Genomic DNA, 26,501 nt, shown 5'->3' on the forward strand with positions numbered 1-26,501 from the left:
ATCTCTAAATCTGCATCCTTAGATACACAGCATAAATAAAGAAAATCCCCAGCATGCACACGTTGAGTGACACCTGGATGTATGACATGAAATGCTGTACACAGCCTGCTTGACAGTTCACAATACACACACAATACGGCCGTTTGCATGCTCTGATGAAAAATGCTCTGTAGAGAAATGAATGCAATTGTGAAAGGGGGAAGCAAATTTGAAGGGCGAGACACACTCTTTATATGAGGGTTAAGAATTATTTATTTATACACAAATGATTAATTGCTCTAGGAGAGTGCTAATGTGGAAGTCAGGTTTCATCATTTTGTGAAAACACTGTCTTTTACTGAATGTGAGCTATGAACTATGACATTCAAATAACTACAGTCTGACCTTCCTCATCAGGCAACATTCTGTATTTTGTAATCAAAACTTTCCAAGAGTTTTTGTTTTACATGTTTGAATTCTCTTCAGTTCTGTCTTTTTCTGTTGTTGACTATTTTTCATGAACAACTGTTCCAATGATAGCATTAACCCCTCAAGCCTCTACATGTGCAATTATAGTGTTCCCTGTCATATGGTACAGAGGGGTCTGAACCAACTTTCAATAAATCAGACGTGGGTGGAGTTATGGTCTATTAGTGGCAGCACAAAGATAAGGGGCAGCTAACATGAACACACCCCCACACCTTGGTGCAAAGTTCCATAACATTCAAGCAAAGCTTCAACTACACAGCTTTGCTCACTTAGCTCAGCAGTGTATACTGTGCAGCAGAGGGCAATGCAGATGCTGCTCAAGTGAGCCCCAAGTCATTCCTCAGCCTTGGCTCATCCTGTTTTATGAAGGTGAACTTCAGCTGATGCCAAGCTAAGTGTCAGGCATTAAACTTTCAAGGTAAGCATATGGCAAAGCAAGATTCCAAAGCAGAATACAAATAAATGTAATTTATTCAAAAAATATGACTGAGAGTAGGTTTTTTTTTCTTAATCCTTCAAACGTTCTATAGTCTTGAAGTTATTCCAAGTTCAACAGTGTGATATATGATGAATCACAATCAATTCACAGCCCCGTCTTTAAGAAAATCTGCTTTTTTTCCACTTTCCTTCTTTAAAAAACATGCAAATTATCTCTGCAGTACAGACTATCGAGTGCTGGCTGAAGGCACGCAATTAGTCTATTGCTGGAAACAAATCAATTTGAAATGCCAGCGGTATTTGAAAGTCTGCCATTGGAAATGCCAGCAGTACTGCAAATGTCTGCAGTTCCACATATAGGAAACAAAGAAACGGCACTGCATTTCCCAGAAGACACAAACAAGTGTGGACTACTGCCATTAAGAAAGGAGATGGCAAAGTCCAGGTTTTAAATCAAGGGTGTTGAGGAGATTATGCCCCAAAAATCCATAGGTATTGCAATTCAGCAGGAGTTGGAGCCCCTGCACCTCTGGTCCTCTTTGAAGATCAGAAACTTGCAGGTCCCTGCCCCTGAAGATGAGCTGCTTGATTACAAAATGGCTGGTGAGAGTGAGTTATAGGAGCTCAGGACCTCATAGGTTCCATTTTGAAGTTGGCTGAGTAAGTCAGTCCCAAAGAGTTGACTGCTTTTTAGAACTATGACTCCTCAGTTCATATATCATCTAAAACTAACCACCTAGGCATAAATATTCAGTCAAAATATGTTCTTGAAACTTACTAGGTGAGCTTATTTAATCAAACACCCTGAGAAGACACCAAGCCAGTGTTCTCTAAGTATTTATTTCCACAGCTGTAATCATCTGTTTGTTCTGTCACATTCTGCATCATACCAATGCAGACAGAGAATCTGAAGAGGGATCTGAGAGATCTTTTCCTACTCTTCTCAAATGAGTCTGCCTCAGGAGTGTCAGGAGATGGATCCAAAAGGTCTGCATGTACTCTAGAAGCTATCCACTCATGAAGAGACATCTCCAGGCTTCAGCACCTCCTAAGCTTTCAAGGTAGTCTTTAAAAAAGCACTACTAAGTCCTTCAGAGAAATAAAAGCAAATTAAAACTTTAACATGGCACATGCGGGGAAGGCAAGCAAGACGGTTGTGTTACTCTAGAAAGACAGCCTTGCTCTCCTCCATTGCTGCCACATTTCTTTTTTTTTTCTTTTTCTTCTTCTTTTTTTTTTTTTTCCTCAAAATAACTGTAATTGTCAGAAAGGAATAGAAACTCAGTGTTTTCCTTCCTCATTAGCAGAGGTATGTTTGTCTTTTGGGGCTTTCTTCCCAGCTTTAAAAATAAGCAACATAAGAAGTTTTTGCTTCAAGGGAGAGGACTGGTGAGAAAATGGCCATACTTGAGACTAGTTATGTGCAGTAATGACCTGAAACAGGACCTCTGACACAAGTAGACTTCTCCTCTAAACACATTCAGTCTCATTACCATTATGGCATCAGTTTCAGCACAAAATCAACCTTGACTACAAATACTGTAATAAAAACTATTCCAGAATATGCTCTCTTTAGGAAGTACCAGACTTAGAATTACATCCTTTTTTTTCCACAGTAACTGTGTGTGGCTTCTCACTTTCAAATACAAGTATACTTCTGTCCACAAAAGGAATTGAAAACTTTGTCTCACCATTCCCTTTTCAACCGATAATAAATATTAGGGGCATTGAGAAGAGAAAAAAAATTACAAGGTTATCAGTACAGGTACCTTTGCAGCAACATATATACACCCATCACATACAATCCTAGTAGATTTGACTCTCATCATAACACTCTACTGCTGTGCCATCCTCCTTTCAGAAGAACAGTACACCCAGTTGGGTTATGCAAATCACTGCAGCACTATCTAAACAAAAATTGCATTATCCATCAAGCAGAACCAGCAAGTGACACATGGCATGCAGGGTGCTTTTTATGGCAGGACAGGTGATGGTGGCAGCAGGTCCTGGAGCTCAGCTATCAGGCATATTGACAGTTACAGGCAGTAGAGGGTGGCAGGTGAGATTAGGAACATGAAGCAACAGAAAGACATGGAAGAACCTAAAGCTGTTGGCTACTAAGTGAGAATAAGAATATTGTTACATTTCTGCCCAAGGATATCTGCTGCTTTTTAAACATTTCTGTAATCCTTTCTTTAAAGGCTGTCATCATTTGGGAAGATACCCATTCAGTTGATGAATATGGCCCATGTAATTTTTCATGTTACTATTATTTGTTTTTAATCAGCTCCCTGCCCTCCCAAAACTCACAAAGCTCATCATATAGTTCTAAAATCAATTGAAAAATATCATGCAATGCTCTTTGGTGTTAGTAAATATCGTGTTGTTTTCTTAAAGACATCATTCACATGCAATATTTTTTGACATAGGTTGTAACTGTAATGAATCAGCAATGGAAAATACAAACAGACCAGTGACATATTCAGAATGCAACCCTTTCATGTGCATCTTTCCTTATTCAACTTTAATCTTATTTTCTTAACAATTAACCCTATTTTTTATTTCAGGATCAGGACTTTTGTTTTGTTTTTGTTTGTTTTTTAGACAACGTGGGTCCAGCATGTGATCCAAAGACAGACACATTCTTGTAAACATTGGATGACAGTATTAGTTTAGTCTTGTGCAATATAATACATCAAACACACAGCTACTGATGCTAGGAAGGGGTGAACACCATCCAGTACTTTTCAGGGTAGGCCGACGTCTGGTTGCCTGCCCACAGTTCTGGACATAGAAACTGAAGTGAGGCATGGAATGCAGAGTTTAGATTCTCACGCATTGCTTCATGAGTTTCCTTTGAAAACCTCTAACAAAAGTTTCTCCTAGATTTTCCAGATCAGGTTTTAGCAGAAACATGCAGGCATGAGCAAGAAGACAGACAGATGTACAGCTAATCAAAGTGACTAGATGACTGGAATCAGCACACTTTCACAACTGCTGTGAAAAATCAAGAGATGCACAAGTGCCATTTAAAACTGAGCATAGATATTGGATGAGGAAAGCTCTCTGTGTTTAATGTTAAAGTTCAGAGCGGACCCCTGTGCTACCTCAGAACAAGCTAGTTTGAACACCATTAGGCATACTGCAGGATGTGGGAAGTTTCTTTACAAGCTATCTCTTGATCCTAGGTGAAATGCCATTGAGATGTCACATGACTGCAAGAATGACGGTAGAGACTTAAAAAACAAGCATAGCTCTCTCTTAAAATGGGTGACTTTAGGGCTGGACACAGCTTTAACATAATACCTTCCTCATCTGACATCACTGTATGACTGAAAGCAGTTGTGCTACATCAGGAGGAACTCTAAAAGGAGGAGGAAGGACATCACAAGCTGCTGCCTTCTTCCTCTCCTGGGTATAGAAAACCTGAACAAACTCACATAACTGGTTCTTAAAAAGCCAGTGATTTTCACTGCAGATTTCAATCATTCCATTTAAAGCATTCACAAACTCATACCATCATACTCTCTTGCACCAGGTCTGTTATGCTTCACTGCTTTACAAGGCTACACAGCTATGTGGCCAAGACAAGGAAGGCATCAGTGTTGATATATAAAAAATACTATGGTGCTTTTTCTTAATCAAAAGAGTACCAATCTAGTGGTAAAAATTACAGTCCTTTGGAGGTCAGTAGTTCAGGTAAGTATAGCAGTATGTCTTCTTTGTAGAATGACCGATCTAATTTTTTAAAATATTAACCATATTACAAAATTAACCATTTTATGTGCCATTGTATACTCTGATTTTATTTGGAAACATGCCAAAAATGACTTCTTGACCAATATATCCAGTTCTGATTGTAGCTAATGAGATCTTTCTAACTGAGGAAGCACTCAGGGATAACGCAGAAAGCCCTGAGGCTTTCCCTTGGAATGTGCCCCTTTCTGCAGGTTAGTCTGCTGAACAAAGCAATGCTTGCCAACAAGTGCATAGCAGAGTTAAGTGATGTTGCTTTTCCCTTCTGAGAAGGATGTTTAAAACTGCAGAAGCAATAGTTTGCTAGCATTTAGGGGAGGAATAACAGAGAAGTACATATGAAGGGGCTGTTCCAAGGCCGTTGGCAGACTTGTGAGCTGGCAATAGTGCTTAGCAGTGCCTCATGTGCAGCCTGAAAGCTCTACCCCATCCCTCCACCAGTCTGCATTATTACAGCAAGCTTCTGAACATGAAGTTTAGCGTTCTGTAGGAAGTAGTTTTATCGCAAATAGGGCTGTAGATCAGCTGGGTTGCTATAGATCAGGGTAAGGTCTAAAAATAATGGAAATTGTTTCAAATGAGAAGTGACTGCGCACAGCACATACTATGAACATATAAAAAACACACTGTCATCTCTTTTTTTCTGAAGTTGCTGAGATCTCACAAGTACCTTTAAAATGCCACCCTACAAAAATGGAAATCTGTGCCCAGCCCTAAAAATCAAGTCCTCCATTTGAGTAAATTTATCTAGCAACATAGTAGAATCATTGCTGTTTTGGCAACATGGAGAAACTGTATGAAAAGAACAAATGAGGGCTGCAAGGTACAGCTTCTCCTTCTTTTAACATTTTCGCCTCAATGTAAGTGTGTGGATCTGTGGTTCGTGTTTGTATTGTCACTGCAGAAATCATCACTGCTGCTCAAGTTGCTGTTAGTGAAGAACCGTAGCAAAGAAGATTTGAGCAAGGAAGACAAGGGGAGCATGCAGCTATGTGCAAAGAGAAAAGTTAGTTCAGTTTACCTGACATTCTGGCAATCTGGCCCCCTGGCTAGTTGTGAGCCGTGTGGCGGTATGGAGGCAGCAGGCTGCTGACAATCTACAAGAAACTGATAAATTAGACATATATACAGAGAGATTACAGAGCAAGGGGTTAGTAACAGCAATACACAGGCTGTGCATCTGATGGAGAGATTTAGTGAGGAATGTTCGTGTGATTCCTTATCTGACAGAAACACCTTTTTCTTGATAGCAGTAACAATAATTGTTGCCTTTTTTTTTTCTTTTCAGAAGCAGTGAAGACATTTACATTCGTCTTCCCTTAACATTTTTTTATTTTAAACACACAGTGGGCTAGATTCAGGATGTGAATTTAAACCTTATACCCATCATTCTTCTGCAGATGATAAAGTCGTTTTGCTTACATGTAATATAAAAAGTGTCAATAAAGCTACCCAAAATTTCTCCAAAGAACTTCTATCCCTAAAGCAGTTATTACAGATGCCATCTCATCATGATCTGTGAGAAGTCTGCAAGTCTTCACAACTTCTAAACAGTGCTTTTAAGAATGTCTTCTTGTAGAGAAGGGAAGGGAGGAATTCATACAGCAGGTACTCCATAATGTTTGAAGGAGTTAAGAGAAGTAGCTGAACATGAAAAAAATCTGCTTTGGGGCTCATTATTTTCTACTACGATTTACAAGTGTCAAAAAAAAGTTTTCCCTACATTAATCTGGCCACGGCTTGCATGATTCAGATTGTCAGACAGCACGCACGTCAGCACCCTTCTGAGCATTAGAGAAACTCAGACCACCCGGAGAACTGCCAGAGGTCACTTTTTGTCTCTAGTGCAGTTTGAGATCTATTGTTCTCAACCTAACTGTTCAGTGGGAAGGAGTTACATAAAATGAGATGATCAAACTTCATGTGATAGGAAAGAATTTCATTTTCTAATTGCTGCTAAACACCATTAAAGCTGAACACCAGTAACCTTTTCCCTTTACAATATTGATGGCCTCTGAAATGCATTTCTACTCTTTGTCTCAGTCAAGTGGAAGAACCTGTGAGTAATCTACTGTCAGGAATCTGGATGATAACAGAACAACACAGCTTCCCACAAAGAGTGAGCAACAAATCCAGCACCATGACATTTCCTTTTTGTACAAGACCAGAATGTTTCTCCTTGCTTCTCATCAAAATCTGTGCTGATCTCCAGTGGGTGGAAGCATGCATAACCAAATCATTAGTTTCTTCCTGCTTCAGATAGCAGGAGAGGGTTTTGGACATATTCTCAAGTACATAGATAACTACTTCAGAAATATTTATGTACAGCTAGTGCAGGTACCATTGTGTCGGGAAGAAAAAGCAGAAGAAGAGATATTGTGCCATTCTCTCATATGCTAAGATGGCCACTATGGTCCTTGCAGCACAGGAATACAAGAGCTTACAACCCATATAGACCCCAATAAAAGGGTCCGTCACTTCAGCACAAAGCTCAGCTGAAAGGAAAGTGGTGCCTGATAGACAGAGAAGCCTGTAACTATAGAAGGAAAATGATGGCCAGAGAAAAAATTAATGTTGTATTCTAAATGAACTAGTTTGCTGAAGTCCAAAGCGAAGTTTTCTCCAACAACTTACAGGAGAGTGAGAAAAAGAAGAAAGCAGAATGCTGTGTGATGAAAAGGTGTGGATAGGTTTCATAGATACAGAAGAAACTGTTCTAACAGGCTTTGCCAGGAATAACGCAAATGCCTGATTTATGATCATATTCTAATATCTCAGCATCCTGCAAACATTTTATGAAGCCTCTTCATCTGCTAGACTTGGCAGAGCACACAAACATAGAGCCAGACTCTGCAGGCATCATGAAGCCTGGGTAAGAAATGTTCAACAAAAGCAAGCTCCCTACTTCACATGGCAGCAGTTCTCCTTGGTGTCAGCAATATACATAGAATCTGGCTCAACCTCAGTCACACCTGTAACTAGTGGCCCATGTGACTTAAAAAGGCTGAATTGTTCTTCTACATTCCCTCAGAGTGAAGTACCTGAGCACTATGCTAGGAAATAGTTAAGCAGAATGCGTATGGCTTACACATACACATCTGAAATTCAAAGAGGCTCCCATCTACTTACATCCAAGCAGCTGTGCCAGAGCTAACTTTATTCCTTCTGTGTTTAATCCTTTTAAATGTTCTGCAGGATTTGCAACCCTATTATTTAAAGCCATGACAGTCGTGAAATGACTTCTTGTTATACTGTGCTTAATGGTGAAAACTGGAAGACAGCATTTGGTCTTTCTGCTCTACTATGGAACTTCTGATTCTGTCAAGTAAAAGAATGCTTTCTTCTGAAACAGTCTACTGAAGATTAATAGTTTCAAATGTGCCTTTACTGCCACATGCCACAAAGACAAGGAAAGTCAGACACGCTTGTATGAAAACAAAAAAAAAGTTAAACTGGAAGAGGTCTGTTCCCACTATTTTTAAGCCTGTAGGAATATCAATCTAGCTACTAACTGAAAGGACACGTTGACATTTTTGTAGAAGACACTTGGGGAGCAGAAACAGATTATATATGGCATGACCTCAGAGAAAAGCACTGAGTTATTAAATACAAACTCCTTTATTTCCCTATCATTTCCACTTGCTGTGAGGCAGTGAGTGACTGGGACATGGTACGAGCTGGCTGAGCTCCTAAGAATGCTTTTATGACTCCATGAACCTGTGACAAAGAAATGCAAGTCAGTGATGATTTCAGTCATAAAAAGCAAAGAGGAGCTATGCTACAAACAAAATGCACACATCAATTTTTAATGAGTTCAGCAGGATGTGAAGTGAGTATAGAGTCCTATGGCAATATCAGATCACCACAGCACCTTTTGGAGCTTCAGAGGCATGAATTCTACTGTAAGTTTGGCTTGTTCAGGCTTTTCAGTTCTTAACATTTTAGCCATTTGCTAGGAATGGAGATGTGAAGGGCTCAGAGATTTTCTTTCACACATTAGGCAGTGCTGATTTTCATTAGGAATCTAAAACCCAGTCTTAATTGGGCTAATCAGCTCCTGATGTAAGAGCATTAAAATAACAAGCTCAGTGAAGCTACATCTGTTCATATGAGAACTGCATGTGCAACTATAAATTACTTGTTGAGAGCAAATCTCAGAAAAAAATATTTTCCTGTGCTTCCCTTTGACTCAGCCACCAAAACAATGCATTTCCCTCATGTCACAATGTGTGCTCTGCCCTCCAGTCCATAAACTGGATGACTCTAATCAACACAGGGCTGCAAAATGGGGTTATTAGCATCTGAGAGATGGGCTTGCCTTCTGTTGACATCAGCAGTGTCCCTGGTGAATATTCTATGCGCAAGCATTTTTAGTCCCACCTGCTCAAGACTCAATAGAATGCAGTGGAACACTTCAATACCTTTTGACATTCAGTAAATTTGACAGCATTCTATAGAGATCACTAAGACCAAGAATAGTAAGAATCCTAAGAAACATACTGGAGATGCTGGGAATGAATCACTAATATACAACAGTTTTAATCGTGCCTAGCTATCTTTAGAGAAGGTTTTCTCTTTTATCTCAAAGGACTAAACTGAGCCAATCAACAAAGTTTTTGTTGTTGTTTTTTAAACAGGTAGAGTTTGGTATTTCTGATATGGAAAACACTAGGGAAATATATTTTTAATTGGAAGGGGAAAAAAACAAACAGATAGAGGCTTTTTTCAGTCTTTTAAAACACATTTTCTTGAATATGTCATCAATCACTCCAGGATAACTGAAAGCCTTTCTATAATAGCTAAATGTTTTAGAGAATCTATAGCTTTGTTTCACACTATCCAATGTCAACTGACTTTGAGGAATTTGACAACATGTCTGTGAAGATGTAATTCACAATTTACTTGAAAAGAGAAGCTGTCCCCATTTATACGGTAATTTATTATTTTATTCTCTGAGACGACAGTTTAATAGAAAAGAATGAAGGAAGAGTCAAAAGTATTGGGCAAAAAAAACCAAACAAGGAGTCTTCTGGCTGTGCAAAGGCAAGAAACACATTGCCTCACATCAGAGGCCTATGAAGACAATGAATCAATCCCCTCTATTCGAAGGCAAGGAACAAGGAAAACTTCCAAACTCAAAAGACAAATGTGATATGCCAAGGAGAATGGGGCAGAAGCTAGTAAAACACATGCCCATCTTGCTGAGTTGAGATTTGTAGAGGTGCTTTCAAACTGCAATCTGATAGGATGAGACACGTCTATTTATGTCTAGAGGAAAAAAAATGTCTTCTTCTTATCTATCTATCTATCTACCTACCTACCTATCTTTCATAGTTCATGAAAAAAGATGTTTAGGCTAATATTTGACTAGCTAGTTTCACTTACCATTTATTTCTGCTTTCATAAGATAACTTTGACCTTCTTCAAGGCCAAGAGGTACTTTCAGTGTTAATGGTTATCACGAACAGCTGATGAGAGGACAGCTACGGTTCACCTTAGGAAGAAGGCATGAACAATGGTACAGGTCAAAGATCAGAAGTCTCTCCCTTCTCCTGTTTCCAGGGTCAGTTTGGGTCTGGAAATAACGCAGTCACTTTTGCCCTGTAAAAAGTTCCAGCTGGGAAGCCTGTCAGCAGCAAAGTGAGTGCAGCTCTGTGTTTCTGCAGGGTATTCCTGGAAGGAGAGGCCTCCAGTGGAGCCATCGTGAGCCTAGCCAGCCTCACAGATCTCAGCTCTCTTAGAGCAGGACTGACTCTAGTTGTCCTGATCTCAGAGCAAAACCAGCAGTGCCTGGGGGCCTGAGTCAAGAGACAGAGATGCTGCAGAACTCTGTGAGAGCCAGTCCTTTTCTGGCAGCTATAACATTCCACATAAACATGACCTGTAGTAAGTTAGCTCTTAAACATTTTTCAGTAGTCAGCTCCCTTGGTTTTTCCCTCAGTTCTATCCTTCCATTAAACTGGGGAAAAAAAAGGATAGTTGATAGATGGTTGATTGTAGATAGACATATTTATCTACGAGGTATGAGTTCTGACTTACTTCATAGTGAATATGACATACTATGAAATTTTTATTTCAAGCCTTACAAACATCCAAGAAATTCATATCTTAAACTTACTATTCAGAGAAATTAATGATTTTTGTTAGTTGAAGATGTTTCAACAACAACAAAAAAGAATTCTTCCACAACCTATTTCTTAGTCTTCTCAATATTTGAAGAATAAATGTTAAGAGTTGTGAGCCTGCTGCTAAACTCTTATTTGCACACTGATCTTCATCTCTTGTTACTTCTGCTTGTCTTCCAAAGTGGCCCAGGAATGTCCCTCTGTTTCTACACACCCAAGCTTCTGACACCTGCTCCTCCTCTTTTCTCCCATTTGCCTTCCAGATTATGCCAGACAGAATAGTCTCAGAGTAAACATCACAGAAAGCCACCAGCTAACTGCTTCTCAGAAGTAAGACCAGATGATCGAGCCTGTTGGAACAGGCAGGGTATTTCATAGCTATTTTCTTATAACATTTAGAGAAGTGCTATCTGCCTTATTTGAATTCCACAATGAAACCCATAAAACCCATGGAGCATCACTAAGAACTCTGTGCACTACGTGACACGTTGACATTGACAGACACAGCTTAGTACATCTCTTACTCAATGGCTTCCTATACTATGTCGGGTGTCTTGGCTATATTCTTGGAGCTCTTTCATCTGTGCAGCAGTAACAAAATACTCTCTCTCCCCTTACCTTGCATGACTTGATTTCTACTTTATTTTTAGATCTAAATTATCCCCAGCCTTGAGAGCTGTTTCCCATCAATCCATGTGCTTCGATATTGACATATCCAAGCTATATGCCAGTCTCGCTCTTTACTGGAGCTCATATTAAGAACAGTAATAATAATAGAATATTTTTTCTTACTCATTAATAAAATGTGTGAGATACATTTATTCTCCAAGTTTAAACTAAAAACATTAAAAGACTAATTGTCAACTCTGTAGGTTTATTCACACTTTTTATATCACGATGAGTTTATGTCATTTTTCAAATGGTTTCTTTTAATGCTTTAAATAATTCCTCATTAAATCTGTCAAGAAGCTAAATAATGGGTTAGTAAAACAGCAGAAATGGGAATGGGTAGAAGCTGAAACAATAAATACATTCAGTTTCTTTTATACACAGTTCATAACAAGCACATTGAGAAAGATCTGAGGCATCATGAGATACTTATTCACTAACAGACACACACACATTTCAGAGATTGCAAAAGAGGAAAAGGAAGGTCGTAAAATAAATCATATTTCTGTTGAGATGATTACCCATTTTTTATGGAAACCTTAGTTTCTGAAATATATTTCAGATGGTCACAAATATATTTAAACCAAAAATATTTGCAGTATTTTGCAGGAAAACAAGGGCCCGATCCAAAACTTGAAGCTAATGGGAATAACAGCTTAAATAGGCTTTGGAAGAAACAACATAAGGTACAACTGTAAGTTTTCATAGGTCTAAAAATGCAGGCAGGAAAATACTTATTATTAGAGATACTCAATTTTGTTAAAGATTTCTGGTGAACTTACTCCATACATCACAACAGTCCAAGGAACTGCTCTATCGGAGAGCTAAAATATCAGTGTGTCTAATTTAAACAGATACTCACTTCTGCTTTGCCTATTTTATGAGATGAGAAGCACAATATTGAATATTCCTGTATATTTGATGGTAAAAATCAGTAAGTCGTGAAACCACATTAAACCTTGTCATAAAAGAAGATAAAGACAGATGATTTTTGTTATCAACATTTTCAAGAAACTTGAAGTGCTATTTTAGCTAATAGATAACATTGGATTCCAAAGCCCAAAATTTTCACAGCAAGCAAGAAATATCTGGTAACACACCTATAACATATGATGTATCACCTGCATGCCCATATTGCTAGAAATAATCAGGAGTCTAATAAAGATTTACTGGAGAATTTCAGCAAATTATGTTAACATTTAATATTCCAGCTAACAATGAGATCATAACTTGGATATAGAAGGAAAAATGTCAATAACCTTTTGATGAAAATATGCAACAGTAAGGCATGGGTTTCACTGCAATCTTTTTCTTTTTTTTTTTTTTCCCCAAATCTTTTAACAAACAGATCTGGATTTCTATTAAAAGAGGTTTTATTTTGTATCCACTTTTTATGTAAGGAAAAATAAAAGTAAGAATTCAATGTAACCCACAGAATTGCAGTGAATTCATGACATAGCAGCTAAATTATGTTGAAGTAGCTAAATTATACTGATAAGCATGAAATGATTTTGGTCTCATCTGTGGCAACTGGAAAGCTAAGTGAAAGAGAGGAAAAGCATAGAGCAAAAAAGTCCTGTTCACAGTGGCACCAAGAGGTAAAAGTACATTTAGCTAGCTGACTTCTTCATCAGTTACAGCCAACTAATGTCCTTGGCAAGGATACTCTTCTTCAAATTCAAAACGGCCTTCACAAGGACAATGTACCATGCTTGAAATGGCATAAACATGTAATGCTCATTAAGCTTTGTTAAATGAGCATATCAGATGCACGACATGGCCCCAAGAGCAAGAAAGTATATACATATATCTGTATATATGCACTAATAACACTCATTAAACAATGGACACTTATATACACAGATATGCCATATTTACAAAAGTCACAGAAAATAGAACAATGCAGAACAAAAAGTGGAACACAGGTAATAATGACTGAATTATCCTTTCTGTGAAGAGCATCATGTTCAGATGAAAACAAACAAAAAAAAACCCTCTAGCTTTTCAAAACACTGGTAAAATTCACATAAAATTTGTTTTCTATGGAGAGCAGAGACATGTTACACCAATATTGTATGTGCCTTGCCATAGTTGATTGTACAAGCTCGGAGATAACTCAACTAGGGGAAGTAAATAACTGCTTTGAAAACTGTTCACAGGATGACCTGATCAGTTATGAAGATCTTCAGTGCACGCTCCTAACAAAATTCAGGCCTCGTCTGATAATGTTCCTCAAACAACTTCTTCCATAATAATTTTTAAATAAGCCGTGCTTTCTTCACTGTTCAGAGTTGTAACAGTCCTACTGTTTCTAAAGTGAAAGAAGTGTATTAAAAAAGGCAAAGTTTAGGTAACTGAAGTAGTATTTATGGTAGCATGGTTCAGAAATGTCCGAGAAGTGTTGTGATTCTGGTATTTAAGTTCTAAAGCAAAGCTAGAGCCATTTTTTGCAAAATATTTCTAAGCAAGAAAACAAAGCACACAGCTACAGACCATGAGCTTAAGCCCTATTCACTACATACTGAAAGAAGACACAAACTACTATCAAAAACATCTTCCCCTTCCCTCTGCCTTTCCATTTATGTAGGGTGCATGGGTCTTCTCTGTGGACAGCCTCTTCCATTGAGCATCAGCCTGAACCACTCCTGATCATTTTCCCAAACACTGCATCCAAACTGGGAAGGGAAAGCCAGCTTCATCTCCTACTTAGAGTTTCTAGCCATAATATTCTCTTTGAACATATTTTCCATATCTTCCCACTACTTAAACAATGTGAAAAAGCAGAAACAGAAGCCAAGAATCTTGTCCCATGTGACAACTTCCACAACAACGTTATTTTAAGACATATATAAGAGAAAGGTTGTGCACTTTTGTTTTCACAGTGAATCTACAGAGTATTTCTTAAAAAGCATTTTCCTAAAAAATTACACCTTGAAAGAGCTCAACATATAGTATGAAGAAATGAAAATAGCAGCAGTGGGTGTTGCCCAATCCTTCTGTCAGGAGAGGTTACACAACACCTTGCATTTCCTACAACTCCCTATAATGACTGCTCTACTCAGAAGACCCACTGCTCCTCGTATTGGTAAGACATTGTAAGACAAGTATTGGTGCATTCCCAGATTTCTAACTTACTCCTCTTAGGTGAAACCACTACCTGTAAAAGGGCAGTTAACAAAGACAACTCTTATGCAATTCCCCTTGAGTCTCAAATTAAAAACTTAACTGAGAGACTTACTAGGACCTCCATATTGGATGACTGAGTTTCTTTCATTATTGTTTTCCTTGTCAGCTTTAAGAAATAATTTCGACCTTCAGATGGTGCAAATTAGTTCTTGGATAATCTATTAGCATTTATTACCATACCGCTCTATTGGAATTTCCTTCAGCATTACACAAATTCAGCTGAGTTTGATGGTAAGAATGCAAACCATTAAGTAAAAACTAGTTATTTGTATCAAATTGTTAATCATTTTTGATTTGAATATAACAGAGCTACAGTGGAAATTAGTCTTGGATGATTTTCTGTTAAGATATACATATACTTTTAATTAAGTACAAGAAGTGATGGTCTGAGTGCTTGAGCAGTTGCACTATTATATGGCACTCCTTGAGCTGTCTTTATCTCCCATATTAGTCTCTTCTCAGGAGAAGTAAAAGCCATTCTGTAAAACTGCCTTGAAAGACATCTGAAAATCAAGCAAACTTTCATGTTTAATGTGTTTTATGGAAAGAACAGTTCTCCAAAATTTACTGTCAAAAGCCATTAAAAGTGGCTTTTATTTTTACAGGCTTTAGAAACACCATTCTATGAAATGGTCTTGTAAAAATGGGAAAAAAAAAATTAAAAATCTAAAACCTACAGAACAAAAACTGAAGTAAATCAAGATAGTTCTGTAGAAACTTGATAGGCTAAAGCAGGTTGTGTCAGCAAACATGAGAACTCAGATAGGCTATGGATTTGAGAGAAATGTGTCACACATTTTCTTTCTTTTTCTACTTCCGTGGAGTAAAATATTGGACTGTACACAAATCTTCAACCAGAATTGGAGAATTTTAAATTCAACTTTGAGAATTCCCATCCTAAAGTAACAGATGGAAAAAAAGAAGAAAAACAAACAAACAAAAAACTAGTATCAAGGCACTTATAGTAGTCTTTTTCTGTCTTGTTCTTTTGCTGAAGAAGTCAGGAGAAGCGTATTTCATTTTTCTGACTGTAAGATAATAGGAGATATCTACTGACTTTGTTTTCAAGCCCTGTATACAAAAATTTGGAAGGATTTTGAATACAACTGCAATGAAAGGTCGTTTTTAATTCAGTGTTAAACAATGCCAAAACCAGCCTTTTTCTTTATGCCCTGAATTCTTCAGGTAATCGTGAAAAAAGCAACGTGCGAAAGTAGGCTGGAATTCTGTTGGACAAATACAGGCTGGATCTCTCTATCAGAAGAATAAAGATCTTGATGTGTAAAAATACATGTTAATAACAGAAGGGAAAAAGAAATGCACGGCAAAACTATATGCATACCATTACCTTGGGTATTACCTAGAGGAAACGAAGTGCAATACTTTGGAAATGGATGAGTGATATATTTAGCCACAGTAGTTAGCAGCCATTAATTCAATTAGACGGCCCAGATAAGGTCATATTGCCACAGCTTGATGTCAGATGGACACACGTGCTGATTCAAAGTTGATGGCAGTCAAGGGGAAATCAAGTAAGAAATTACTCTCTTGAAAGGCCCTTAGTTTAGCTTCAGTAGTGAGTCTTCAGGGCTTTATGAGTGATTCACCATGCCAGGATCTACCTCTGAAGAAAGCAGCTTTCTGGCTCTTAGTCTCCATCAAATGCATTCCCACCTACAGCCTCGCAGTCCCCCGTCCTAGGAGCTAATGAAAAGATAGCAAATCACACATATCGTGTGGCTGAAATCTTCAGAGGATGGAAACCTTTCACGGCTTTAAAAAACAAAATTAAAACCCAACACAATTAATTTTGTCCTGATTCATTCTCCCTCCCACTCCTAGCGTATGAGTTTGGACATAGTTCTTTTGCCATCTCTGTGATGAAGAAGAATCATAGAACAGCCTAAGTTAGAAGAGACTCGTAAGGATCATTGAGTCCAACTCCTGGCTCCGGACAGGACCACTCAAAAATTAGACCATTTGTCTGAAAGGATTGTCCAGATGTTTCTTGCACTCTGGCAACCTCAGTGCCATAGAAAACCCACCCAAGAAGGTGGGAGTTGTTACTTTGCTTGTTTGTTTTACTGCATATATCATCTGGAAAAATAAATTCTCTGTTACAAGCAGGCATTTTAAACATTCCCTAAAGGCAGCAGAATACCATCTTTTACTGTTCCATTTACCTTCAGGAAAAAAAAGATAACTAGACAGAACACATAAAATCCTACTTAGTGTCTTACTCCTTTGGTCTTTTAATAACCTTCCAGGAATTGGCAAGACTGATGCTGATCCTCATCCTGATTCTGACATGGGCTCTGCTGAGAATGGAATTGGAGTGCTCAAAATAAATCACTGGTTTGAACCTGTCAGGCTCACCTGTCAGGATGCCTGGCTGAGACCAAGTCCATGTAATGGAATACAGTTTTGACAAATGCAGTCAGAAAGCTGACTATTTTATGATCGCAAGGGAAACTGTGACATGAATCAGTAGCACTGTCTCAAGCCTCTTCACTTAAAAAGATGTACCTAAGGTGTCAGATGAGACTCTAAACAAATATATTTTCAAGGCAATTCTACTTTTCAAGCTGCTTTATCCCTTGGCCTCTGTTACCGCAAGAAGTCAGAGAGACTGTGCCAGTGTTTCTCACTCTGTTGGCCTGTGAATCTGTGATGCTCTGAGAGACATTAGATGGTGGTCCACAAAAATGGGGACAAAAATTTAATGCATAAAGAAAGTCAGGACCTAGAGTTCCATATTCAAAGATCACATCTTTTACAATGTAATGTAAAATGTATATATTTATTACTAACAATTTTGCAGAACAGTAAATAATTTGTCTTATCTGTTGAGCAGTCTTCTTTTTAAATCATTGCTTCTTCTAACCATCAAAGAGCAGATCCGACACAGAGGTCACATGTCTTCACACAAAGGTCATCAAGTCCTTGGATTAAACACCATTTTTCCTTGGCCTGATGGTCTCTTGTAAATTGTACATTAGAAGTACAATTAGAAATAGAGGTCTTGTAAAACGTATGGTAGAAGATTGCCATCTGAGGGTCTACTTCCTTCCACTTCCTCACAAAAGCTCTGTACCTTTTATTTTACAAATTTTTAAGTCTTTGCTTTTTCCTACCCACCCTTTTCCTCACAGGAACCAGCTCTTCAATTTACTTATTGCAACGCTCCTTAGCAGAAACAGTAACTGCAGTTTTACACTTGTCCTTATGAGTGTTACGAGTATTACCGGCATGGCACTACTCAAAGGTGGTATATTTATGGCACTGAGACATAACATACTCTAGGGTATTGCTCAGCTTTCTGGAATAGGTATTTACTTTAGCAGAAAGCACTTCATGGATTTTAGCTTTTACATATTCTACTTCTGCTTTTTGTGTATAAGAAATCTCAAAACTCTAAATGAAAAAGATGTGCATAGTTGCAGGCTAAAAGTTCTGCACAGGCACAGAAGAAAAGTAGTTATTACTTTGTCAGGAGAAAGATGTCACAACCTTTGAAATGACTTTCAGATTGGATTTCCTTTTGCACACTGTTCTAAGCAGATACTACAGTTTGGCAGGAAAGGAGGAGCAAAAGCTTCCTGCGAAGATAACACTTCACAACTCAGTTTATATAAGCTAGATCTTCAGAGTTTGACATTACACCTTAGAAAAACCTGACTGAATACTGCAGTGTGGGCAGGAGATGGACAATGCCAGCAACTCCATCCTTAGTCCTCATCCCTCTGACTTCTCTGTCTTGTTCAGTCTGAGTCTCCTTTGATGACTATCAACATAGCCAAGCACCACCTAAGCACAGGGGTGCAGCCTCTGTGGATGCCAGCAGGACTGCACCCATGTATTCCTCAGTGGGACTTCCCCCACTGCATTTGGAACCAGTTTGGGCCACAGCTGGCAGAATGTCAGCTCCTGCTACAGATGACACAGGAGAAGACATTTTGCTGTTCAAGTCGCAAGAAGGTACCCAAATTAGATTGCATCTGCAGTGCTGGGAGGGTCCCCTGCTCTGCTAACCACTCAGCACCACATGCACCCAAGGAAAAAATGTTTACCTGGTGTGGCCACAGTTAACCTTTTTTCCTTGCTGAGACGGTGCCCATGGATGAATTCACTCATGGAAGGGGGACCCCTCAGAAGATATGATTCTGTGGAGGCGGGATGAGGGGGGGCTCTTAATAATTTCTGGAGGTAGGTCCCTGAAGTCCTGGGATGGCTCTGATCACAAAGGGAAGGTGAGAATAGTCTTGCAGGAGATCCAAGAAAAATACATATGGAAACAAAAGAGTTTTACTTTAATTACCTTTCAAAACCTCATCAATGACAATATTATGTTAATTTGCTTAATAGGTAAAAACCAACTACTGTTGCCATCCCGTGTCATTTCCATGGCAGAGCACCTTGACTGCACTGGAAATCAAATTAGGGGAGGAGGAGATGAGGTTGACTTATATCTCAGCATCCCGGAGTTGATACGTACAAGGCTCCCAGAATGTTCTCTTATTTTTGCATTGTGACTAGAACATATAAGAAAAATGAACAATTATCTAGGACTTCTCTAGCAGAGTCCTTTTTGTCTTCAGAACCATGGAGATTCCCACAGCTACAGAGCTTTGGCAGGACAGTCACAAGACAAGACGAGAACTCACTGCTTAAGCAGCAAAATATTTGCATTAGGCTATGAATGGCAGCCATCCCCCTTCAAAAGGTTGCTTGCTCCTATGCAGAAAAATTGATCAGAGTGAACACATCCATATTCTTTTTGCACTGATGAAAAGCAAGTGAGCATCAGAGCTTAACAAAGAGATGCAACTTCTTTTGTGTTAAGCACTGAAATGCTCATACAGAACAATTCTTTTAGATTTCAGATGCTCATTATGAAAAATCTTAAGGGAAACTTAAGGAAGGGTTGTTAAAGAAAATATATTTACACTAATATTAAAGACACACAAGATGCACCGAGACACCAACACAATATAATGCAAAACACCGCAGTAAGAAGGAGGAAATAACATTGTGAGTAGGTGGACCAGAACCACATGTTGCCAGGCTTTGAATTCTGTATTCATATGTTCCCCACCTCCTTCTCCCCACTCAAATATAAAAAAGAAAAGAAAACCAAAAATAGAATGTTTACAATTCAGTGAACGACTTTAATGAAAGTCTGGACACTGCACTGTACTATAAAGATCACTGCATGCATACCTTTTCCTCTGAGTGCCACTGCTGACCAGTAAGTTTGGCTGCTGTGGGCCCTGACTATGCAGGAGGAAAGTGTCTATGGTTGGCACGGTGGCTGATGCCTCCTCACTTACTTTAGGGCTGCCGATCTTGCTCTTTCCAAGCTTGCCTTTGCTGCGTCGGGACTGCTCATGGTCGAACTCTAAATCCTCCAGTCGTTGGGTAAGGGCAAGTTTTTGCTGGATAGCCATGCGCAACAGAGAGTTTAGGGTCTTCTTCTCATCCTCTGCAGCTGCCAGCTGCCTTTGCATCTCATCCAGCTGCGTGACGTACTCATCACACCTGGGAAAACAAACAAGGCAGAAATCTGGGGAACTGACCCAAGAACCAACCCTAAAGTGATCGTAATTCCAGACCTCAGTTATAGAGGCAGATTCAGATCCAAGCTTTTGCTGAACCAAATTCTGGAAGCAGAGAGCCTGTATTCTTGTCCTGCTGAATAAATTTGGACTTGGATCTGAATGCCAGTACTTCTCAATCAGCAGTAAAACCTGTATCTATAATGATAATAATGGCAATGTAATATGTTTCTAATCAGTTAGGTAAACATTGGATCTCTGAGACAGATTTTGAAACAAAACCACCTCCTTATAATTTTGTTAGCATTTAGGATCAAATGAAGTTTAGTCCTGCTTTAAACATTGATTCAGTAAAATGAATAGGAAGAGCAAGGCATTTTAGAATGGTCTTAGTGACTTTCTGAAGTGAAATAGTTACAATTCATTAAAATTGGAAACATCTAATCAATAACAATGGTAGATGCATGCCATCAGTGAAATGATTCACAGCTAGCAACACTGATCATCAGACAGTCTTGGCAATATGTAAGGACTTTTTATATGAAATAATGCATCTTTCATCAAATCTCCTCCCCACATATTACCTGTGTAAATTTAAATAACTTTGCTGTGTAATTACCACAACATACTGGATGAGGATTTAACTTCATCATTACCATTCACAGAAAATAAGGAAAGAAAAGCGTGTTAGTTTTACTTCTCAGAATATGTGAACCAATAAACTTTGTGGATTATTGCAAATGGAGTGATTGAATTTACTTATTTATTTATTTATTTTTGTAACCTTAAACTTCTCTTTGGGAAACAGAAGCAAAACATATGCAAAACTTCACACTTCTCCTTGTCACACGCACACACACGTGGCACTCTCCTTTTGAATAACTTAGGCACTTTAACTCAAAGAAAAATGGTTATGCCAGCTGTAATTTCAATTGTAGTTTCAGTATTACCTTTCTCCTACAGGACCTTAACAAGCATGACTGTATATAAGCCCTGAGGTAGAGAGAGATTTCTGAAACATTGTTTGACTTCAAGTGCACTTGCACATCTACTTCTGTTGCAGGCTATGAGATCTTGGCCAGAGTTGTTGATGAAACATGAAAATGAAACAAACATTCTGGAAATTAAATTCATTTGAAATAGGAATTACTATAACATCTGAGCTGTCAGAGTTTTAAAGATTCAATCATGTAACCAAATGGATCATTCTGTATCAATTTTTCATTCTCTCCTGCTTTCCTCTATTTCAAGAGGACACTTGTTTTCAAATACATTTTCTGTTGAGAATTACAATAAAGAAGTGACATCTGCAGCAACACCTGTAGCACTGTACCACTGGAGGAACAAATTGCCTTGCTTCAGAATGCCCAGAAGCATCCTAAAAAGTTTTTCTTTTTGGAAGAGGTCTGTTTTTTTCCTCAGGGCTCAGGATGTTCTTGTATCTAGAAATCTGCTTTGCGAAACAGCATAACTGAACAGTTAACATAACTTCCATGAATGTGGACAGTACTGAAGCAGACTTAGACAAACTTGCTATGAACTCTTAACAGGATGGCCTTAGAAACCTGGATGAATTAAATGCTGTTAGCTGGCCTTAGTCTCAAGATAAAAACAATTCCGTAAATACAACATTTTCTAATTGTTCTCATTAACTGCATGCCCTTTCTAGAAGTCTTCCCATAATAGCAATCCAGCATTCTTGGCAGTTCACTGTAGTGTTTGGGTGGTTCCAGTCATCTGACCTCCACCACGACGCGAAGTTTCCTATTATTTTGCCCAAACATGTGGGCCATTGTCGCTGTGCCGGTTGCTCAAGAATATATATTTTTTGAGAAACAGCATTCAGAAAGGGTAAACCTAAATCAAACAACTGAAGGCCATAATTAACTTTGGAAACCATTGAATTAACAGCCTGAGATCTCCTTGAAGTCTGCAGCAACAAAGGTTATTCCATATAGTGGGAGGTAGCTACTGCCTGCAGCCATGGCATTTCCCTGCAATAAAATAATCCCTGCGAGTAAGGGATAAAAATAGAAGTGTTTCCAATTTAAAAAGAAAAAAGCTTTACATGTTCATATTGCCTTTTGCCCATGTATTTTATAAACATTAGTGAAGTCTCAAGTCATAAAGAGGAAGAAAAAGTTAAGAGCTATTAAGAGAAATTACTTCTGACACAGTGCAGAGCAGTGCAGAGCAGGCAGGGCTCCAGAGCTCTGAATGGGCTTTTAAAAGAGCTCAAGAGATAGTGAATAACAGAAATTACATTACATCTTCCTACACAGAATCATAGAACAGTTTGGATTGGAACAGGCCATAATATCATCCTGTTCCAACTCCTTTGCCACTTGCAAGGACACCTCCCACTCGACCAGGTTGCTCAAAGCCCCATCCAGCCTGGCCTTGAATGCCTCCAGGGAGGGACCACCCACATCAGAGCTCTTTCCCAGTTTGTGCCTTGTCCTGTGATGGGTGTAAAATGCAAATGACTAGTAAATAACACTGTTGTCTTGTATGCTGGTCTACTTATCATGGGCACAAAAGTCAAGGTTTCATCTATTTCTCACTTCTTCTGTCTCAGAAAGGAAGCAGACAAATGCATAGACCTGCTTATTTCGTATAAAGTAACACATGAGGAATGTAAACCGAATAACGAGTCAGGCCTAGGCATAATTGAGGTCACATAAATCTTAGCAGAGCTTCCGCTAAACCCAGAGACACTGTCAATGACATATCTCTGCTCTGCCAATGTAAGCATAATTCTCTTCTACTTATAAATGCTTTCTCCTTCAAGATAGCTCTAGGATCTGTCCATACTTCCTAGTCCATCTCTTAAGCACACGTTTTCTCTAATTGTAAATCATAAGAAAATCTCGTGATGGACAGAGTCCATCAGTGCATGCAGCATCAGGAGTGTGACAATATCACAAACAGTATTTCTTGCTCTCTCTTTAAGAGAGTCTCTATTTAAGATGGGAAAACAAATTTATGTAGGGATTTGGTAAAATTAGCTTCCGATTCCCTCCCAACAGGAAAAGCAGGAAAGGCTCACACAGTTTTTCTGTTCTGGGAGAAACAGCACAGAACATAAGCAGACTGGGAGTCTGATGGGCAACATATTGCTCACATATCAAGCAGGAATTTAAACTCTGCTCTGCCAGCTCCACACAACCCACCAGCACACAGCCACAGCAGATTACTTCTCCAGCAGAATTTGCAGCAGCAGGGTTAATACACCATTAAAATGCACCAATGGAACTGCTGCTATGGAAGAGACTCCATCAGTGGAGTCTACTGCATGCCCCCAAAACTGTATCACAGTTGCCTTTAAAAACCAAAATATTTATAATGCCTGAAAGTGAACAATTATAGTGTAACATTAGCTGTTCTTCTCAGCTCAGATAAATTTTATTTCTCATGTTAATTTCAACATCTCAACCTTCTCCAGGTCTCTAAGCTTTCCAAATAGATTACGAGAAGGGCCTAGAAAACTGACCCTCTTTCACCTGTAAGTCTGTTGAATTTATGTGGTTTCATGATTCAAGAGAAGTGTATGGGGAAAAGAGAGCTTGAACTGTGGTGAGGACCTCTTTGACATCCTTGGCAGCTCTGAAGTAAATTCAGAAAGGGATAAAGGCTAATGAAGACAGAAAGAGGAAGCTGTAGAGATCAGGACCACAGAGACATGGATTAGGAAACAAACAGTCCATGCAAATAAAAAGATCAAAAGAAGAGGTACAAGCTGGACAGAATGACTTTGGAGTTGAGCAAGAGCAGAAAGGAAGAAAGAACTCAAAGACTGAAGAATGTACAAGTATCAGGGAAAATCATGGAAAAAGGAATGCTCCTGCCCTCCACATAATGAAGCTTTGGAGAACACTGTAATCTTTGTTATTCAAATCAGAGTCATCTGTGCTATTCTCTCCTTATAACATGGCATGAACTTCATTCAGTGCATGTGATGAAGAAAGCATAAAGTTCAGCACCAGAATGAACATCCATTCAGGGGTCAAATGAACAGAAAGGAAGAGATTATGAAACAGAAGGTTTCGTAATCAACCTTCATTGGTCAATCAAGCAGCATATACAATCATTTTCAGATCTATAATACAGCTCTATTCTCAGAGGGATGTTCTCCCTACAACAAAAATTGAGAAGTACTACATGATGTAAGATTACCGTGGAAACAACTGTTTTACTTAACAAGAGTAAACAACTGGGTTTTTTTCTGTTTTGTTTTTTAATGAATGTTGCTACTGAATCAAATGTTACTGCAAGGAGAATCTTACATTCTTCTATTTCCAAACAGATTTAAAATCTTCTTGAATGAACATCTACAGCAGATCATGGCTTTGTCATTTAAACAGATGATATTCCAAATGAAATATTCAGAATGAGCCAATGATTTGAACATTTAGATAAACTGATTTTGTTACGAGGGTGAACACATCACAAAGTAGGGAAGGAAAAGTAATATTTTATAATATTTTATAGAAAAATCTATAGGATCCCAGTGATGTGCAATATTTTTCAGTGAGTGAGTAACTTTTCATCTCTGCCCCTAGAAAACACTGTGCAAAAGTTATGATCTCAAGGGCCGAGATAAATTCCATAGGCTATGCAGTGTGCTTTCAATCACAACGGCATGGAGTTTACAAACAGCGGTTGATAATTTGTGTGAGTTTTTTCTCTACTAATATTAGACACCTATAAAGTAGAAATCGATAACTCGGCAAGTCACTCAGATTCCCTTTATAGTTTGTAGAAGAGAAACAGAAGTTTAATTACAGCCCACATAAGACATTTAGAATAGGCATATAGATGGATGGCACCATTTAAGCTTCATTCTCATGGAAAATAAGACACTGTCTCCTGCCAGCTTTAGGATATGTGTGTTCTGTCTGGCAAAAGCGTTCAGTCAGGATGCCCAAATGGGATAAGAAGCATTCAGCACACCAACAGCCTAACAACCTCTTTAAGTAACAACTTTCAGATCTTTCCATACTTGTTTTATCTTGCAGGTTAATGATATAGGCTCCACATAAGTCCCTGTCTGTGTTACGCTCAAGATGCTAGCTCTCTCCTCAGGGCTTAGTAGCCCTCCAGGTAGTCATACAGAGTTTAGTACATTTGTGTAACTCTTAGAATAATGAGTTTGTAAACAAAGTCAACAAACATTTTTAAAACACACACAGAAGTTTGCTTTCCTGAAGACAATCTCTAGATGTCAATGAAATGAACAGAGCTACCTTGGTTCACTTCACCTGATGAGTTGGTTCTTCATTTCCATTATGGCACTACACGTACTCTTCCAACGATGAACCTATGATGATTTTGTACACAGCACCAAAGTCATGGCATGCAAATGGCCCCTCCTCCATTTTTCCATCTCTCCCAGATGCTGCTGCTACTGTCACCAAGCAACAAAGGACCAAAAAAGGCTGGAAGAGGTGAGATGGCACCTATACACTACAAGAGAGCGCTGGGGAGATGTTGGCATGAGGCACGAAGTCTTACTGCTTAGAGATTAAAGTTCAAGCAAGAAATCTGCATTGCATTTAATCATAATGGGGAAAAAAATCATGACATAAACAGAAAAATTTCTGAGGTTACTACCATCTCATTTGTGTGTTAAGAATTTTTTGATGGAATCACCGGATCTTCAAATACAAATTATTTGTAGGTAATTTTTACAAAGCAGCTAAAAACAAAGGCTCTTCTGAGTGTGGTAGAATGAAAGAAGAGAGATGATTAATTACTGCCCTGTCAGGAGGAACTATGCTACAGAAGATAAGTGAAACTTTGATCCTGTGAAGAGAAGTTAATAAATTGAATAATACAGCTGGAGAAAATAAGAGTTCATGCTGGAATGTGAAATTGCAATGGCCTTACAATTATTAGTGCTGGATTACAGCACAGGCTGGTTGATGAAATAGATTTTTCCAGTGGTAAGTAATAAATCTCATGATAATGAAAACACAGGATTCTGAAGATCATCATTATCCACACGACAGCTTTACACGATCGAATCATGGCATACTTCTGAATATGAGTATCAGCCATATAAATCTACTGTTTGATTTCCACTTAAAAAAGCCCTATAAATGCAAATAGACTGGAGACTGATATTGGCAGTTATAACACCTTATTCAAGGTTGCATTGACATTGCTATTCTCCAGCCCTGTTTTCAAAGACGTGCTTCTCAGTATCACTTGAAAGCTTGCATGTTTTTCACAGCGTGCACTGTAAAACTCATTCACCTTCATCCAGCAAATCCCTGACCTTGCAAAAAATAATTTCTGTTTC

The 26,501-nt window shown here is 38.6% G+C and overlaps 1 protein-coding gene across 6 annotated transcripts in view; it reads right to left on the reverse strand.

The window, feature by feature from the left end:
- BICD1 (BICD cargo adaptor 1) overlaps positions 1–26,501 on the reverse strand; it is a 176,232-nt gene that overhangs the window by 14,489 nt on the left and 135,242 nt on the right. For 2 of the 6 annotated variants that reach the window (XM_048934322.1, XM_048934321.1), the window contains exon 7: positions 19,973–20,180. In XM_048934322.1, coding sequence (XP_048790279.1) covers positions 19,973–20,180 — 208 coding nt within the window. Of the gene's footprint in view, positions 1–5,683; positions 5,770–8,533; positions 8,543–18,712; positions 18,904–19,862; positions 20,181–26,501 lie in introns of all 6 variants that reach the window. The other 4 variants (XM_048934323.1, XM_048934318.1, XM_048934319.1 and 1 more) reach the window with 4 other exon arrangements.

This window comes from Lagopus muta, chromosome 1, assembly GCF_023343835.1.
Source record: "Lagopus muta isolate bLagMut1 chromosome 1, bLagMut1 primary, whole genome shotgun sequence".
Lineage (NCBI taxonomy): Eukaryota > Metazoa > Chordata > Aves > Galliformes > Phasianidae > Lagopus > Lagopus muta.